General features: G+C 49.0%; 1 protein-coding gene across 1 annotated transcript; it reads left to right on the forward strand.

Annotated features, from left to right (window-relative positions):
• Nucleotides 1-5,704: 5,704 nt before the first annotated feature.
• LSG1 (large 60S subunit nuclear export GTPase 1) lies at nt 5,705-18,047 on the forward strand. The gene is made up of 14 exons (XM_055817318.1): nt 5,705-5,846; nt 5,929-6,046; nt 6,356-6,476; nt 7,065-7,151; nt 8,010-8,096; nt 10,174-10,234; nt 10,939-11,115; nt 12,350-12,772; nt 13,077-13,178; nt 13,986-14,129; nt 14,444-14,567; nt 15,216-15,295; nt 15,946-16,119; nt 17,472-18,047. Exons 1-14 carry the CDS (start codon nt 5,766-5,768, stop codon nt 17,649-17,651), a joined length of 1,959 nt encoding a protein of 652 aa, XP_055673293.1. The 5' UTR covers nt 5,705-5,765; the 3' UTR covers nt 17,652-18,047.
• The last annotated feature ends 892 nt before the right edge of the window (nt 18,048-18,939 follow it).

Below are 18,939 nucleotides of genomic sequence, written 5' to 3' on the forward strand. Positions count from 1 at the left end.
AGTTCACGCACTTCAGCAACAGAAGAGCACACTGCAAATCCTGGTGGCTTGTGATGGCGATTCCCAGGCAAAATGCTGACCCCTCCTAGTCCCATGCTGGGCTGCAGTGTTTGTGTGAAGTCTGTCAGCAGGGAGCAGCCCAGTTAAGCTTGGGGCACCTGCTTAACTGCTTGAGGCTATTCCTGTGGCATTGGATGTCTGTATTTCACTGCCAGGAGAAGCTGAGGCACAATGAGAGGGGGGTCTGCCCTGTGGGGGCCAGGCATGCTGCCTGGTTCCCAGTGAACACAAGGCTCCCTCCCTGCCCGTGAGGCCAGCAGCACCCGTGCTGTGTAGGACAGGCACACTGGGGGCTTATCTGCACGGTCCTGTAGCCTGGGGGAAGCACAGCAGCCTGCTCTCCATTTATGCAATGCCCCAGCAGCTACCGAGCATCACCTGCCTGTGTGCATGCACCTGGAAAGCCTGTACGAGGCATGGGAAAGTCTGTAAGATACCATCTCTCCCCGCGGCCCAGCCTGCCGAGTGCTGGCAGCGCAGTGAGCGCTGCACTTGGCCCTTGGCAGACCCCTCCTCACTGCCTTGCTCCATCCTCCTCCTCCCCTAGCTGCTCCGGTCTGTGCTGGAGCCCGCGGTTGCACCCCACCGGGAGCCCGTAGGCTGTGGGGTGTGCACTGCCCTGCTGGGGCGCAGGCAGGCGGGCAGCTGCCCACCACCCCTGCTGGAGGGGGGTGCCCGGCTGCCCCTGCAGGATGCCCTGCTGCAGTGTGGGGAGATGCAGGGGCCTGCCCCATGGGAGAGGGTGAAACCCTGCAGAGAGAGCAGCCCTGCTGTGGGGGTGACTGTTGTGCCCAGCAGCTGGAGCTGGAGCTGATGCAGGTCTCTGGTTGGGGAGAGTAACGAGAAAAGGTGCTGGGAAAAGTTGGTATGACGAGACCAAAATACTTAATGGGATTGTATTGATTTTGTCAGTGTATGAAGACATCTCAGGCTTTCAGATAGCAACAGAGCTTGTGCCACAGCAGTCGAAGTGACACAGTCAAAGCGAAACGTTTCAAACCGGCATTTCAGTATTTTCCAAAACACAGTACTTCAGAGGCTCTGTAACTTTGCTAAATGTCAAAGTTTCAACTCTTTGTACCAAACCAGGACAAAGGAAATGCTGAACTGTCAGGATTTTCCATGAAACGGAAAGGCTGAGTGGCACCCAGGCCCTGTGGGCCATTGATGGGGACAGGTGGGGCTCCATGGCCCCAGCCCTGCCAGCTGTCTGGGTCTCCCTGGCAGTGGCTGCAGATGGCTGCCTGCATCTTGCAAGACAAGTTGGTGGGGCAGGGGACAGCGTCTCCTGCTTGGGGACAAGGGTCCTTAACAGCTCTTAATGGATGCCTCATGCGCCCCTGCTGCCCTCCTGCCTCTCCAGAGGGAAGCAGCCCCTAGTCCTGCTGGCCACCCTGCCCTGGCAGGGCTTGGGGGTTGAGGCTGGGGGCACAGGTGATGCTGGGACAGTGTGAGGACTGCAGGGGGTCCACGCGGTGATGACCCTGGGTGCACCCAGGGTGATGCCAGTGCAGCTTGGGGTGCTGCAGCCCAGGGGCAGCCCTGGGGCCGGGGCTGTGCTGCTCAGCAGGGCTATGGCAGTGGTGGCACACCTCTGCCACCGTTGTTTTTCAGTCACCAAGGGCGGCACACCCTGCTTCCTGCACAGGCGGCCCCGGTGTTTCCTGCACCCATAGCTATAATTAGAAGGGCAGCCAGCAGCCAGGGGTGCATATCCCTCCCCTGGGGGTCATGGCACCCTTGGCGGGGCTCACCAGGCCAGTGGGGCTGTGCCAGCCACCTTTCTGCCTGCCATGCTGCCAGGCAAGGGACAGGGAGATGGTGTTGGGGTGGCATTCTCTGCTCGACACCCTATCCTGGGAGCTGCCACCACAGGGCCATCAGTGCCTGTGTGGAGGGGGAGCTGCTGCAGGCAGCAGCGGGCAGCAGGGATGAGCCTGCCCAGGCAGAGCCGGCACATGGGGAGCTGGAGAAATCCCCTGCCGGCTCCCTGCTCAGCGCTTTGCACCTTCAAAGAGGCAGGCAGCTCTCTCTAATTAACCTTCCCCCACCCGGCCAGGCAGGGAAGCGATTTTATCTTCATAGAGCTGGTGGAAGAAGCAGAGTCTAAAAAACTCGCCCGAGGGCCCCGGCAGGGTCTGTGCCTTCTCAGGGCTCAGCCTTAGCCAGGCAGCCCTGCTTCAGAGCCTCCCCAGGGTGCAGCTCTTCTTAGAGGGGACTGAGACCTTCACCAAAAGATGGGGGAGCTTGTGGAGCAGGCTCCCCTTTTCCTTCGGTGTCAGCATGCTTCTGAGTACGGCTGGAAAGAAGGGGGTTCGAGCAGCTGCAGTTGTGCACAGAGCAAAATTGTCTTGGTGTTCTTGCAGGGGTGCTGTGGCAGGGTTTCTTAATGGGTCTGCTTGTCAGGCTGAGGCTGGCAGTACCGCTGAATCGAGCATTATGAGCCTACATGAATAATGAATAGCTGTCACATGAATATTTTAGAGACACAGTCCTGAGATCTCCCAGTGCTGCCTTAGAGGAAAATGGAGGAAAAGTTGTCCAGAAAGAACAATGTTTCCTTTAGGCAAAAATGCACGGGTGTCGTTGGCTTTTGAAAAAGAGCTGCTGCTGCTAAATAATTCTCAGGATTTGCATCAAAAACTGGAACAGTGGTTTGGCTCCAAGGCAGAAGAAGTTGGGAGGGAAGCCAGCCCTTTTGACACAAGTCAATGATTACAGTGTGCTAGAAGGACAGCAGACTTTGCTTCATCTTATGCAATGGTTTTGCAAGAAGTCGCAAAGACACAGCCACTCTCCAAATAGCTGGCAGTGCTGGACACTCAGTTAACGCACTTCAAAGGAGCAGCGGGAGATTTGGGGATGCACAGGAGGTGCTTGCTGTCTCGTGACAGCATTGCACTCCAGCTTGAGCACTGCTGTCAAAGAGCTGAGTTGAAAAAAAAAGGCCCAGCTGTGAGACATGCTCATTCTACATGCCGTGGTAGCTGCTGCATCATATGGGAGTGGGCTGCAAATCAACAGGTTTATTGGACTTTGCAGCAGCATGCCCCTCTCCTCCACGCTCTCTGCACTCTTGGCATGCAGACACAGGTGCCAAATCACCCCTGTACAGCTCTTGTGACAACATCTCTTCCTCTGTGGCCCTTTTCACAGCATGTGATTAGTCCACTCGTAAATGTCTTTTAGGGGAAGCAGTTATCGTGTTCAGGTAAAACCATATGAAGCCCATCTCAGTCAGGTGGGCGCAGCAGAGCCGTAAGAGTGGGCTGAGAAACACGGCAATCAGGAGTAGGTAGTTAAGACTAGCTGAGACTCTGATGTCTCTGCTTGGATCACCCAGTCTGTATCTCCTTCAGCATTGCTCTGCTCAAGGCGATCCTTGCTGTGCTGCTGGCGTCAGCAGACAGAAGTAATTCCTTAGTGTTTATGAAGTGCCCAGAAGTGTAGCAGTTGCAAGAATGAGGGCAACTTGGGCATTTCTTTGGGAGCTCCCACAGAGGGGGCAGAAGATATCTGCAGTGACTGTCCCCGGAGTGCTTCTGTCTGGAAGTGGGAAATAGTGTGGGGAAAAAAGAGCAACGTATGGGAAAAACATCCCAGTCAAAATGCATAGATCTTTGCTCTTCAGGCTACCCCCAAACCTCACCTCCCCCAGGATGCACAGAGGGTTGCAGGCAGCAGGAGCAAGCCTGAGCCAGCCAGCCTGAGTGCCAGCACTTCTGCCCGTCCCCAAGTGTCTCTGTTTCCAGCTCACACCGCCGGCCACAGCTGCCCATGTCCCATGGAGGTCCATCAAGCTCTACGCTCTGTACTGGTGGCTGTGTCACCGGCCAAGGACCCTGGCGGTGCCGAGGCCAGGCTGCTGGGGCTGCGCCAGTGGGATTATTAAAACATTTTGCTTCTGGTGGGGCAGCCTGGGAACAGCATTGCACGTGCCTCAGCTGTGGGGTTAGAAGTGCTGCCAGACCCAGGGCATGCAGAAAGGCTGGGCTGGCTGGCTGCTCTGGCTGATGATTATGCAGTGTAGAAGGAAGGTAATTTTTAACTGAAGTACAAAAGAAATGTAATAATGAGCACTTACATTACTGCCTCGGTGCCCACATAAAGACCTGAGATGTTTTTATTAAAGATGACTTGAGTAAAAATGAATTTACTAAATCGCTGCATGCAGTCTGCAGCCCACCAGCCTTCCACAGAAGCACCTTGCGTAAATGAAAAGGTGAACGCTGAGTCCCCTTTCATCTGTCTTATTTGCCTTTAGGAAGCAAAGGAAGGGCCGGGCCGGGCTGGCAGTGGTGGCAGAGCCTGGGATGGGCATGGCAAGGGTTCAGACGTACTTGGGAAATTTATGCCGTACGGTTGCCGGCTTTGAAAAGGAGAAGAAAGACAGAATTGCGTCTTCCTAATGAGTGTTTATCATGGGCAGGCATCACGTAGTGCTGAGCATGAGAAAAGACCACTCCTGCCCATGGGGTTTTGCATGCTGCCAGTGCTGCTGGCCACCAGCACCTCAAGTTAAGCTTTGCCTGCCTGTGTAGGCAGTACCTGTGTTTTCCAGGGATTAGCCAGGTTATTCTCTGATTACAACTGATACACATTACAGAGTTATAGTCAAAAATGTCTGGCCTCGACTCAACACCCATAAAGGATAAATGGTTCATAAATCAGTTCGCTGTGCAAGAACAGGTCGGGTTGTTTATTAATTTAACCTTCTCTCCCATCTTGACCTGGACCGGCTGCAGTGGCTGCTGCCAAAACCCGTTGGATGGTTCCCTGGCTGGGTGCTCAGCGTCCTCCATCCTGCAGGGATGCCTGGACCCTGGCTAGATTTTGGCAGCTGCCTCATAGCACACCTTCCACCGCCGCATCCAAGATCCCTCTGTCGCTGTCATTCCTCGCATGCAGCACTCGCTCTGTCGGGATGATGGAGACTGGGGACGGGGATCCCGCGCTCGGCGGGGTTTGTTGCAGGGCACGGGGCAACCGCAGCCCTGAGAGCCTGTGGCTTTCCCTGGAGGGACACACAAACCCCTGCCCCCATCACCAGCTGCCGGGACAGGGTTTCGCACGCCTCGCTGCCGGGGTTGGCTGTGTCCCGGAGATAGCATCTGTGCCAGGCCGAGCCGAGCGAAACCGGCCCCACCACCAGCACCACCGTGGGCTCCGTCGGGCCCGGCCGCTGCCCCTCTGCCAGGCCGCCTGCGCAGCCTGGGCCTGGGGCGCTGGCCGACGTGCCCTGGGCTTGGCTAGGGCCTGGTGGCGGGGCTGGCGGGGCTGCGGGACTGAGGGTTAGAGCTGGGCTTGGGGAGGTCAGAGGGGCCGTGTCTGTGCTGAGCACCACGGGGAGGGATGGAGGGACAGACGGGGCAGCGTGGGGAGGGATGGAGGGACAGACGGGGCAGCGTGGGGACGGAGGTGGGATGTACGTGGGTGCTGGCGGACGGGAGGCCGGGCCGGGCAGCGTGTGGGTGAATGCCGGCCGGGCGGGCCGCGGGCGCACGACGGAGGGACGGAGCGGAGGGACGGAGCGGGGGCACGGAGCCTCAGGGCGCCGCCCGGCGGCGGGCGCGGGGAGCGCGGAGCCGCGGCGGAACCCGCCGGCCCGGAACGCTGCTCCGCGGCAGGCGGGGCGCGGCGGAGGAGCCCGGCGGGGCGCCGGAAGCGGGGCGGCAGCCTGAACCACTTCCGGCTCCGGCGGCGGCATGGGCAAGAAGCGCGGCGCGGGGCTGGGCCGCAGCCTGCAGCGGCAGCGCGGGTTGGAGCGCCGCGGCGCCTCCTCATGGGTAGGACGGGGGGACCGGGGCGGCCGGGCCGCGGTGAGGGGCCGGGACGGCCCGGGCTGACGGCGGCGTCTTGTCCCGGCAGCTGCACGCCTGCGAGGTGGGCGACGAGCGCGGCCCGGAGCTGCGGTCGGCGCCCGAGCAGAGCCCGCTGGAGGAGTTCCTGGCTACGGCCGAGCTGGCCGGGACCCGCTTCGTGGCCGGTGAGGGGCCGGGTCCTGGGCGGCGGCTGGGCCCGGGGGCGCCGTGGGGCCACGGGGCGGGGGGTCCCGGGGCTGGGGAGGGGGTCCCGGGGCTGGGGAGTGCCAGGACCGGTTCTGGGACGCGGGCGTGGGAGTAAGTCTGGGGCTGGCGGTGGGGTTGGCCAGGTGGGCGTCCAGGGGATGGCGGCTGGGGTCCTGAGCTGGGGCTGGGGGCCGGCAGGATGGGCTGGGGCGGCAGGGGCCTGCAGGGCTGGGCGCAGGCAGGCATGGGGCAGCTGGCTTTGGACGGCTGTTTCTCTCTTCCCGCAGAGCGTCTGAACATCCAGATCGTGTCTGCCCAGAGCCGCACGGGCCTGCTCACAGCCCAGGAGACCCAGCGTGTCCGGCAGCTGCATGAGGAGAACCAGCAGTTCCTGCGCATCCCACGGCGGTGAGTCCTGTAGGGCCGGGCCAGGATCCCGCTCTGGTGAGTGGGCTCAGCCCTTCGGTGGTTGCAAGCCTGGGGACAGCCCTCAGCTTCGTCAATACCCTGTTTTGGGGAAGCTGATGCCTATCCTGCATGGGCCTGCTGTAAGGTGCAGCACAGGTGCCTGCCCTGCCATGTGGGTGCTGCCAGCACGCATCTGTCCTGATTGTGTGGGTTTCCTGCTCAAAGCCTGGCACTGCTGGAGCTGGTGCACCCAGGCCACCTAGTAAGCCTTTCCAGAGCTCTCTGTGTAGTGGACAGAGGAATGAGTACCCCATCTTAAATGCCCTACAAATCTCAGCTCCAGGAAACAGTTTTGTGAGATCTAGTGTGTGTGTAGGATAGTGCTCTGTCAGCTAGTGGAGTTCAAAAGGAACAAGTAAAAAAGGTGTACTTAAAGCTGCTGAAAGTAAGTGCATGCACGTCTGAACTATAAGCATCTCTGTGTAGCTGAATGTGTGGTGCCTGTGTGCTTTATGGGTGTTTTTTGCAGTAACGTAGGTGGTCTAACTGCTACACCTGACCACTTACTCCAAAATGTGCTTGTTACAGGCCCCGTTGGGATAGGACAACCAGTGCGGAGGACTTGAAGCAAGCTGAGAGGGAGAGCTTTCTTGAATGGAGGCGACAGCTTGCCCAGTGAGTATGCCAGTTGTGTAGGGGTAAGTAGATGGTAGCATTTGGAGACAGAGGAAGCAGTGGGTTGTATTTATCCTTGCTGGACCAATAAGATTAACATCAGTAGCTCCCTGTATGCATTCCGGAAGGCTGGACGTCCAAGTCATATCCTTGTGGTGAGCTCAGCAAAGCTGTCTTGTGCGTGTGTGCTCTTGTAGTGGTTACAGTTAACATTCTTCAGGATGGAGTGTGATGTTCTGCTTTTGCCTGTCAAGTGGAGGAGTGGTGAATGTGTTCTCTAAGAGCAACAGTGCTGCTCTGAATAGAATGTGGTGCTGCTGGCCTGCATACAGCAGCTTGTGCAGGTCTGGCACTGCATCTGCTCGCCTGGAGAGTAGGTGGTATTTGTTCATACCCTGCAAACTCACGCTTGCCCTGAGTAAAGTTGTTCAAGCAGTGGTAACAGCAGGTCAAGGGTTGTATAGTCATTTCAAGTACCATCCCCAAATTAGTTATTTTTTCCAGGTGGTACTTGATTGAGTAATAACTTCTGGCATTTGAGATAACTTCTGTGATCTATTATTGTGGCTCTGAAATGTAACGGGCATACTTTTGATGAGTTTTTGCTCTTCCCGTCATTTACCATTTCTTCATTGGCATGATCAGGAGCCATTAAGTCAGTGCTGAACCAGTACCACTAATACCAGTTTACCCACGTGCTTGATCTGTTTGCCAAAGCAGCAGAAATAGTACCTACGTATGAGTCGGACTTGATCGTTTTCTCTGAAACTGAAGCCTCCTGGATGTAAGGAAGAACTGGTGGTGTGCTTATTGCCTGACGTGGGCCAAGTATGACGTCTTTTTTCTGTTTTGCCTTAGCCTTGAGGAAGAAAAAAAGTTAATTCTAACCCCATTTGAACGAAACTTGGAATTTTGGCGTCAGCTTTGGAGAGTCATTGAAAGAAGGTAAAGTTTATCACCATCCACTTTTAGAAAGTAACGTTTAATGTGTTTTCCCAAATTGAAGCTTTTGAGTCAAGCTTCAAGTGTTTGAGCATGGGAAAAACAGTTAGTAATGCTCTGTTATCAGCACCAAAGTGATCTTGTTTTCAAGTGATCAGAATGTGATGAGAAGAAGGGCAGCTGCTTAGTGGTACACTCTAGCTCTCAGTATGATTCTGCAGGTTCACTTGAGTCTCTGATGGTTCTTCAGATGCTGTTGCTCTTGGCCTCTTTTGAGAATGTATCTTTGAAGTCTTTTGCCAAAATTAACCCTTTCCCCTCTTTCTCAACCCCGCCTACAGCCTGACGTTCAGGAGCAGGAGGCAAGGGACATCAACTAAATAATCTTGGGAAAGAAAGAGCCTCTTGGTCCTTGGCCGCTTGCCATGCAGAGAGATTGCAGCAGTGCATAAAAGACAACAGCATGTCATCACAGAAATAGCTTTGTTTGCTCTGCCGAGCTGTAATACAATAGGAGTACTGTCTGCTATGTTAATCTAACTGGGGCATTTAATTTCACTAGTAATTAAGTTTGAGATCATCTCGTCTGATTGTCCTAAAATTGAAAAATACTTCACCAGTGAGGTCATGGGGAGCTGGTCCTTTCACAGAAGTGGCTTTGTACTGGGTGCTGCTGGGCCTTTGGCCGGGAGAGAGCTAGGTCAGGAGCATCCACTATAGGGTATCAGGATGTGTAGCGTGAGTGTATTGTGTGTTTTGATGTGGCTGGAATGTGTTATTAATGCCTTTCTGCTCTTGGAGCTTTTTATTTCATGTAGGGTGAGGATGCTGTCTCAGAATCAAACGGAAAAGTCATCCAGTCCCTTACCTTACCAGATAATATGATCTGTTGTCAGCTTTTTCTTGCGTTTGCTTCAGACTAGCTCCCAGCAGTGTGATTCAGTAACTTCTCTGTATCCCCTCCCAGTACCATGGTGTCAGCTTTCATACTGATATTTGAGTTTCTGTAATCGTTCAGTACCTCTTTCTACCCATGTGGCTTATTAAATGACTCCCTTGGGGAGTTTATTGATTTTTATTATATTTTTTTTTTAAAACATGTAACCAACTGCCTGGCGAGGCTTGAAATTCTTCCATTCAACCTGTGGTGTTCTGAAGCTGTCCTGAGTTAACAGAAATTCTCGTCAAACACAGTCAGTACATGGCAACCAGTATTTTAAATTACCTCCCTGGAGAAATTCTAGTGAAAGAGGCTGTAGTTAAATTTCCTGCTGCCCGCCCCCTCTTGAAAAAGAAGCATGGATGCCTCTGGTATCCGAAGCCAGTGCTTTTAATTTGCATGTAGAACTGATGAGACTTGCTCATATACGTGGTGGCGACCTGGTATCTGGATTTGGAAGCGTTTTCTAAGAGCACGCTTGCAAGGCCTTGCTTGCATCGTGGAGCAACGTGTTTTACTAGAATGTAAGACTATTCTTTCACTGATTTATGATTTGTGTGACAAGAAGGGCACAAAGGAAATTCTGAAAACGCCTGATAGCAAATGCTTTGAACCTGAAGCATCTGAAGCCTCCTCCATTTGTGGGAGGCTTTGTACATCTTGCTCTGTGCGAAGAGGACAACAGTTTCCAGAAGCAAAACCACCTCTTCTTCCTCACTGCAGTCTGGGGATGAGAATAGACAAAGTTGTGTTATCACAGGTTTTTTAGTAACATTGTAAAGGATAGAATACCACTACTTTGGTTCTTGCCTGTTGAGCATTTCTGGAGGGTAGATGAATTGGTAAAACTCACCTGCTTCCTTTCCCCTAAAAGGGGTGCTGGCTGTACAGGAGAATTGGCCAAGTGGGACAGAAATAACTGTCCAGCAATACTGGCTTGTAGCATACGCGTGGCTCTGTTGGGGCACGTGAGACACAGAGACGCTTTGTTTATTCAGTAAAGGTACTTAGTAGGATAATACAGTTAAAACCATTACAAATCCAAGCAAAACCTAAAGATGAGTAATGTGCTGTGCCTTGGTGCTTTCTTTGAGGCAAGGTAAGAAACAGTACTTTACGGGCTTTCTTTTATTTTTGCAGTGATATCGTAGTCCAGATAGTAGATGCTAGAAACCCCCTTCTGTTTAGATGCCCAGATCTGGTAAGTAAACCACTTTTTTGAATCTTGTTTTAATTTTATTTCTTAGTTTATATGATTTATTTTTTAACACATTCAGCCACCTTGAAGCTGTGCTACTGTTGTGTCTAACTGAATATCTTATTTATTTATGCAAGTATTCTGCCATCAAATTATTTTTCTTCGATTTTTTTTGATACTTCACACAGTGTCATGGATTTAGAGGCAGTTCTGCAGACGCTGTATTGCAGATACTATATTAATACTCATTACTCACTAGAAGTGTCCATACTTAAAGGAATTGTTCTATTTAGAAGCACAGTGGGATAAAAATGGGTGAGAATTACAGCACTGAAAGCAAAGGATCAAAAATTATTGACGATAGCTTTGTAATGGTAAACTATAGAGCATTGTGTGCAAGAGAGATGAAATTGCTCAAATAGATCTTGAGTTCCTTCCTTGAGGTGCTGATTAATACTTCGTAGCTCTGAGCAGGCAAGGTGTTAGTGCATGTGGCCAGAAACAACCTGTATTGCAGTAGTTGTATGCTCCAATCTGTTCTTGTAGCTGTCTGCTAAACACCAGTTCCATCTAGCCCAGGGGACAGTAAGCTTTACACTCATGTGGAGCTGGATGGCGTAACTTGTCTTGCCGCTCTTATATCACCTTGGAGGGAGGAGTCGTCCAAGCTGGAGTAGGAACTGATCCTTCTCTTGTTTTTTCTTCAGGAAAGTTATGTTAAGGAAGTCAGCAATGACAAGGAGAACATGATCCTGATAAACAAAGCAGACTTGCTGAGTGAGGAGCAGCGGGCTGCCTGGGCACAGTTCTTTGAGAAAGCGGGCATTAAGGTGGTATTCTGGTCAGCTCTGGCAGAGTGCAAGCGGCTGTCTGGAGAAGGAAAGGTACTGTAGATGAACCGTTCAAACTGGGTATGTGCTGGCTGCCTTTGAGAGCTTGCTTTGCAGTTGTGCTTGTGATTTCTAGGAAAGGCACAATCCTTGTTTCAGGGAAGGATTATTCTAAGGACCTGTGCGGCTATAAAACATTTTAATGACCAATTCAGAGACAATAGTGAGGAGAATAAAATGGTGAACAAAGTGGTACACCCTTCAGTCACTGTAGTGCTTGTAATTTCTCTTTCAAGGCTAATGACTTGATAAATAATACTGAGCTAGAATGTAACTTTGTTCCTTGAGGCTGCTGCTGAATAGCTGTAGAAACAGCCCTTGTAGATCTGGTTGTAAACTTAACTCGCTGAAAGAACTGCAATCCTTTCCAACAGGGATGCTGTGAGGGACGTGGTTATCCATACTGAGTATTTTTCTCTCCCAGGCAGGGGAGGTGTTTCTTAAAGAACCTAAAATATCAGAGAGCCTTTCTTTGTCCAGTGGAACAAACTGTGCTGCTGCCCCAAGTTACATGTTAACAATAGATGCCGCTTGCAAATTTTACTGGGTTCACCTGTTACAGCTATTTAGCTATGGAATATCCCGTATCTCCTTCCAAGAATACCTGGTCTGTCCAGCTGGTTTGCAGTCCTTGGATAAAGTGTTTTTACAGGTTAATTTGGAAGTGAGGCTGAGAGCGTTCTGTTTTCTTTTTTGGAAAGAAAGGTCAAAATACTATTGTTATGAAAAGATCTTTCTCTTTGAATGTGAACTGTTTGCAGGGAAGAAATGTAGAGACTTGGACGGAAGACAAGACATCTTGACGTTATTTTAATGAAATATTTAAACATGAAGCAAAATGGCTTTGTTTTGAACACTTTGAAAAATTTACTTTCACTCCTATTACTAGGAATACTTGATAATTAAAAATAATGAGCTCTGCTACTGCTTGTGTAAGGATGCTGGGGGTGCGTGTGCATTCAGGGTTGTGCTTCTGGGGAGAAACCTGTAACGACTTTACAATGAAGTTAATAATCCTGCTTGGAATGCTTTTTTCATTCTCCTAAAGCAGGCTAGTTATTTCTACATCCTACTTAAGACCTCTTAAAAAGTCTGTGTGATGTAAGCAGTGAATTATCAGTCCTTGGCATCTGGCTGATGGAAACAGTTGACTGTGCTGCAGCAACTGCAGTCAACAGCAAGACTTAGTGTTGTCTTTGCATTTCACCCTGAAATACTGTTCACACAGGTCCTAGACACTGAAGAAGTAGCAGAGGATCTGAGTGATTCTGAAGATGAAATCTCCAGTCAAGAAGATGACACGGCACAAGACAGTGCAGAAAGCACATCCACAGGCAGTGCTTTGCGAACTGTAAACCAAGTTCTGGTTAGTGGTGGTGAAAGTAGTGATGAATATGAAGACTGTGAAGATGATGAAGAGGAGGCCTGGCAAACCTGTTCTGAAGATGAAGGTGGGGACAAAGTAAATGTTATTGCTCCAGAGAGGATGGAAAGCAGGGCTGATGGTGCTGCAGTGCAGCATGTAGCGCAGGAGCAGAACAGGAACATCAGGAACTTCAGCCATCTGGTGCAGAGAAATGAGCTGCTGGAGATATTCAAAACCATGCACAATGGACCAAGGGTGAAGGATGGGGAAGTAAATGTTGGGCTGGTGAGTTGGACTTTGTGCTTAAAGGAACTTGTTTAATCTGAATTTTAATTCCATATGCCTTCCATGGGAAAAATTTTCTCCTGTAGACTGGCTTCCTATAAGGGTAAAAAAACTAGCAAGCACAAATGACTGAGGATTTTGTGCAAAGATTAATTCTAAAGTTCCTGGAGCTCAGTGTTCCCTGCTGCTTGCCTTATTTTTTTTTTAGTATACGCTTATATACTTTTAGTATACAAACTAAACTTTTGTCAGAGTTCTGCTGCCCTGTCTGATACCACTGTCACCATTCCATTTTGTCATCTAGGTGGGTTACCCTAATGTTGGCAAAAGTTCAACCATCAACACAATCCTTGGAAATAAGAAGGTGTCAGTGTCTGCTACACCAGGCCACACAAAACACTTTCAGGTATTACTAACAGAGTATTGATCTCTTTACTATTTTTTTTTTTTCCCAGTGGACAAGACCTTCATTACGAACTAGTTGCAGCCATGTGGACTTACTGAGAACTTTTTTACCAACCTGAACTCTGCCTGGCAGAGTAGGATGGAGAGGGGTGGGCTTGATAGTTATAATTTTAGAACTTCAGTTCTTGCTTCCAAATGCTTGCTCCAGTTTGAGAGTCACTCATGAGAGCTGCTTTGCAATGGGAGATATTTTTCACCTCCTGATTTTATTTACATAGCTTGGCCCTTCTTTTTTCAACACCAGTCATGAGGAGAGAGCCTCTGAAAAGTGAGTGCTCCTCTGCATAATTCATGTCAAGCTGTCAAACTGTCCTTCTTGTCCACAGTCATTGCTGTGAATAAGTCCAGTTACGCTGCCATTTTCGTATTGATCAAGCTTTTAATTTTGAAGTAGCAACTCCAGTGCTATCATGAGCATTGTGGGACTTGTACAATCTGCTATCTGTTTCAAAAGGTCCAACACAGGTTTCTGGAGTGTGTGCTTCTCTCCCATCAGATTGGAGAGCTGAAGATCTTGTTGCCCCCATCTGGATACCTTATTTATGAGCTTTGGAAGTGCTGCTGTCTTCCACAACAGATTTCCTTAATTCATTGGCTGGGACCAGCAGGGCAGATGTCTCTTAGTAGAATTTCTGCTTATTCACATTTGCATCTATGTTTCATCTGTGCATTTGACTTTTTTTTTTTTTCCTGTTCCTTTTTCCTCCATGGACACTGACTTGCCTTGGTGAACTAATTTATTGCGTAGACCCTGTATGTGGAGCCTGGCCTGTGCCTTTGTGATTGCCCTGGTTTGGTGATGCCATCTTTCGTCTCTACCAAGGCAGAAATGATTTGTTCTGGAATTCTGCCCATAGACCAGATGAGGGACCATGTCCCACCTATTTCTCTAATATCCTTTGCACGGGGTTTATGAGAGTGATTGCAAACGTTGGATCTGGAATATGCAATGTAGCATGTTCCAGCCCTGCTAGGGGCACACGTGCTCATGTGCTGAGGGCAGTGGGGGCGCATGTTGGATAAGACGGCCCTCCTGTGTTGGTCTTAACCCACCTCGTTTCCAGCTTGGCGTATTGTCAGACTTTGATTATTTTTCTGATTTGCGACAAAATCCAAAAGTCATTCTGAATGTGTGCTCTTGGAGTTTTTAGGGCAAGATTACTTGTGTAGCTGAAAATCACCAGGTGGTTTCCTTCACTAGCTTACGTTTGCCAACATATCCCACGAAACATTTTGGAAGCAACTTATGGAATAAGTATCATAAGGCCAAGGGAAGATGAGGATCCAGATCGAAAGCCCACAGCTGAAGAGCTGCTGACAGCGTATGGATGTGAGTGATGATTCCTTTAAGACCTATTGCCTCTGCTGTGTGCGTGGTCCTGAACACAGCCTTAGGAAAAGTTTTGTAAAGTTGGACCCTAGTTAGGTTTGTCATGCGTTGAAGTTCCCCATTAGGACTTGCCCTCCTCTCAGGAAGGGCCTTTGTTAACAGCTAATCTCGCATGTCTGTTACAGTGGTACTTTTCCAGTTTTGTCTGACAGATGTAGTGATTGTGTTGAGGATGTTGATGAAATGACCTGCCAGTCTGTGTAGTGTTGTGCTGTTGTCCTTTTAGATACTTCCCATAGACTTTGAAGAGCGCAGTGAAAGTTTAATTCAAGACATAGTTGATTTCCCTTGTCTGATTCTGTGATGCAGTTAATCTTCTCTGGCCTTAAAACAACAAAAAAAACCAAAACAGCAGGTTTTCCGGTGGCAGGGAGATGTCAGCTCTCATCATTATTTTTGGGTTAGGATGTTTCTGCAGTACCTCTGCAGTCAGCAGTGTTCCCTTTTTCCCCTGCTCTCCCCAACAGAAGCCTCTTTCTAAGGGAGTTGTTTTGAGAAAGGATACAAATGTGCAGTTGGGCAGCACAGAAGAATGTATGAACTCTCTTGTTGTACTGATACAGAATGTGCTTTGGATTTGTCTTTCAGATATGAGAGGCTTTATGACAGCTCATGGACAGCCAGACCAGCCGAGATCAGCTCGATATGTGTTAAAAGACTATGTCAGTGTAAGTGCTTCCTACATCTGGGTTTTATTTCCTGCTAGGAGGTGAATTGAAGGTTTCATGGGAGCATGAAGTAGCACAAGAAAGTGAATTCTTTCTCTGGATACAATCACTGTATATCAAAATGCTTTTTATATTGGGCTCTTTTTGTGTTTTAAAAGAATTAATGGGATTTCTCAAGCTGCTTAATCTTAAAAAGATGATTGCTTAAATATGGTGCTAGCTAAATAAATTATATCCCTAAAACAGGCAGCAGATATTCAGGAAATGAACTCATGTTGTATGGTTGGACCAGTATTTGGCACTAAGGACTATAGTTCTGAGTGTTGTAATACTGCATGCTTCTACAACACCTCTCGGCAACTTATTGTTGAGTATTAATAGGATCCTCCAGTATTCCGGAGAGTTTTTTGCTGTCTTGCATGCAGCTGCGCATTGCAGCTGGAAATGGCTTTGAAGTAGAGGTGGAACAGTACTTTAGCTTAGAAGTCAAGCCAGTTGTTGCATGGGAGGAGAAATAAAGTGTACTGATAGTCTGCCAGTGTAAGCCCCTGGACTTTCAGGGCCCTTCTTAGGTTTGGAGTTGTTTTCTTTCCTCTCTTGAGTCTGTCTCTGAGGTTTTTGGTAATAACTGTATCCCATTACTTTCACAGGGGAAGCTTTTATATTGCCATCCACCCCCTGGCATCAACCCAGATGATTTTCAGCACCAGCGTCAGAGATGCCCAGAGAGCAGAACAGTGCAGGCTGGTGAACAGGCGAAGCCTGAGAAGCATACCAAAGCCAAACAAATTGAAAATGTGGTGGACAAAACATTTTTCCACCAGGTAAGTTCTGGAAGAGATTTATTCTAGGAGTTTTTACTGCAATGCTGTTGTGTCATAGTTACTGGAAAAAATAGCTTTGAGGATGGAGGAGTACTGGGTTGAGTTAATGGTGTTAGATGCTACAGGATCCGCATGTAATTCCTACCCAACAGTTCTCTGTTCTTTTTATTATCTCCTAAATCACTGGGAATGTGCTAGGTGACTGAAAGATAGTTAATAAGTTGCACATAGCTGACTCTGTAAAAGGTCAGTGGGGTGACTCTTGTCATTATGGGCCTAACATCAATCTTGAGTAAACAGGAGAGTGACTGGGAAGAAAGACAAGGAGGAGGGTGACGTGACGTAGCAGCTGTCCAGGAACATGGTTTTGGATTAACAGGTCTTTCAAACTAACTTTCCTGTCTTGAGACATCATATCTAGGGGATGTGATAAGCTTATTTTTAAGACAGCTGATTTAGTTACATGGTTGTTTTAACTCAGAACCTGAAGTCAGATGAAAAGAACACAAACCGATTTAAAATCTAATGGAGAAATCTCAAAATGAAGTGGAAAGTGGGACTCTTTCTTAAACTTGTATGCTTCTTGGTAGGTCCCACAGGTATCTGTTTTGCCCCTACGCTACTGAAGAAATTTAATAGACTTGTAATGAAATGTCAAATCCATAACTGATTAAGTCTGCATACCTGACAAAGATCAGAACAGGGTGTTTAGCAGCGAAGAGAATGGGTCATAGATAGCATGATCCATTCTTTTGGTTAGCTGGGTATGAACAGTATTTATTTCAGCACAGCTAAAGGTAGTCACACATTTTGAAACCAAAAACTCAGGCTCTTTTCAAAAAAAACAGTGAGCTGTTTCAGAAAACTATGACCTGAAAAGAATTTTTGGGATTACCAGACTCTCTCTCTGGCTGCCCAAAGTGCTGGCACGGGCTGTGAGCCCCAGCAGTACTACCCACGCTCCAGACTTAAGCAAGTTATTTTAGTCTCTGGCTTTCACAGATGTCAGATTTATTTCCAAAGACAATTTGTTGTATGCAAAGCAGAGACTGTGAGAATCAATCCTAGTGCCATAGCTCATGTCTGTCGGAGCTCAGTGTCTCGTCAACGCTCTGCCTATGCTTGCAGTGGTAGACGCTGAGGACCTGGCACAGCAAGGCATGGCTGTAGACAGAACTGGAGCGTGCTGGCAGGCTTTGACTCGCCTGTGTGGCATGACCTTTCCTGCAGCTCTGGAGCTGGGGGCTGAGCAGGTCTTGATGGGTTTGAGCTTGCCTGTGTCTGGTTTTATTGAAGTATCGCAGTACCTTGTTAAATATCTTCTCATCAGTGATTATGTCTCGTTTTTCCAGGAGAACGTTCGTGCGCTGATGAAAGGGGTCCGGGCTGCAATGGGATACCGGCCTGGCAGTGGCCTCGTGCCTGTGACTACACCCAATCCTGGGAATGTGGTAGGAAAGCCATGGAAAAAACATGGAAACAGGAACAGGAAGGAGAAAATTCGCAGGATCACTAAGCACCTGGAAGCTTAGCTGTGGCACTGGTATCTGGCCTTTCCAGGGCAGGGACTGCGCTGTCACGCAGGCCTGAACTGAGTGTGGGGGGGAAAGGATAAGTGAGCATTGCTAGCTCACCTGGGAGCAACATGCTATGGATTGGCCTGGGCAGCGCGTAAGAGTGGGGTCTGATAGTTGGAGCTCATCCTTTCTGAGAACAAAAGAGGCCTGGCCATTTGTGTTATATCTGGAAGCCAGCCCAGACGTTTGACTGCTGCTGAAACATCCTTTCAGTGGGAGCAGATGGAGCTGTATGGGAATGTTTTGGGTTGGTTTTTTTTTCCTTCCATAAAGGATGTTTTTTATTGCTGTTAGGATCAAAGCAAGCCCTGTAAAACTGACTTAAAATCTTTATAAACAGTTGAGTTTCAATGAGTGACATTTGTTACATTTTGAGACACTATTGCTTATCTGGGGTTTTTTTGTGTTTTGTTTTTTTTTCTTAAGCTTGTTTGTTGATTTGACAGAACACTTCAGTGTATTGAAAAATGAGGTGAAAGGATCTTTATTGCCCTCTTCCTTCTCTGCTATACCAGCCCTATTCTGTAGAATCTGGTACTGAAACCACTCCCTCCCTATTTCCCAGCTTAAGGCAGAGCAGAGCACGGCAAACTGTGCAAGGAAAATGCTGCTTTTACATCCTTCACACTGAGCTGGTATCAGTTGTTTTTCTGTGTGACTTCCCATTGGATTTTTAAAACATTAGCTCTGTATGACTGGCCAAAAGTCATACTGATCATAATTTGTCCTTAAATATATTTGAGATTTTTACTTCCTGTGTAGTGTCATGTTTTGCCTCGTTGACCTGTCAGGCATTGACCTAGCCACAGAAGTAGCATAATAGCAGATTTTAATTGGGTATATTAGTATTTGATGCTGAAAAGAGTTTCCTTACTTCGGGTCAGACGTAAGTGAGATTTACTCCTTGGTTGCCCTGCTGAGAAAACGTTTGTGCACTTGGCCAGTGCTCTTCATTCCTAGTCCAACACAGGGAGTAATGATAGGACTGGAAAGGCTTGCAAAGACAAGTTGTGCTTTGTCTTTAGGTGGCAAAGCAGAGTTACAGATGACGCTGGTCTCCGATACTAAAAAAGGGATTACTGTCTTCTAATTTGTACTTTCCAGGGCTTAAGTGTGGATGGAGAGATGAAAGCAACTGCTGAGCAAAGCCACAGCAGATGCAAGGCATGCAACCGAGCTGGTTTTGGCTTTGTGACCCTTTGTGTGCTTGTCCTGTACAGCCAGTTTGCACTGTGTATGTGGA

The sequence above is a fragment of the Falco peregrinus genome, chromosome 12 (genome assembly GCF_023634155.1).
Source record: "Falco peregrinus isolate bFalPer1 chromosome 12, bFalPer1.pri, whole genome shotgun sequence".
In the NCBI taxonomy this organism is placed as follows: Eukaryota; Metazoa; Chordata; class Aves; order Falconiformes; family Falconidae; genus Falco; species Falco peregrinus.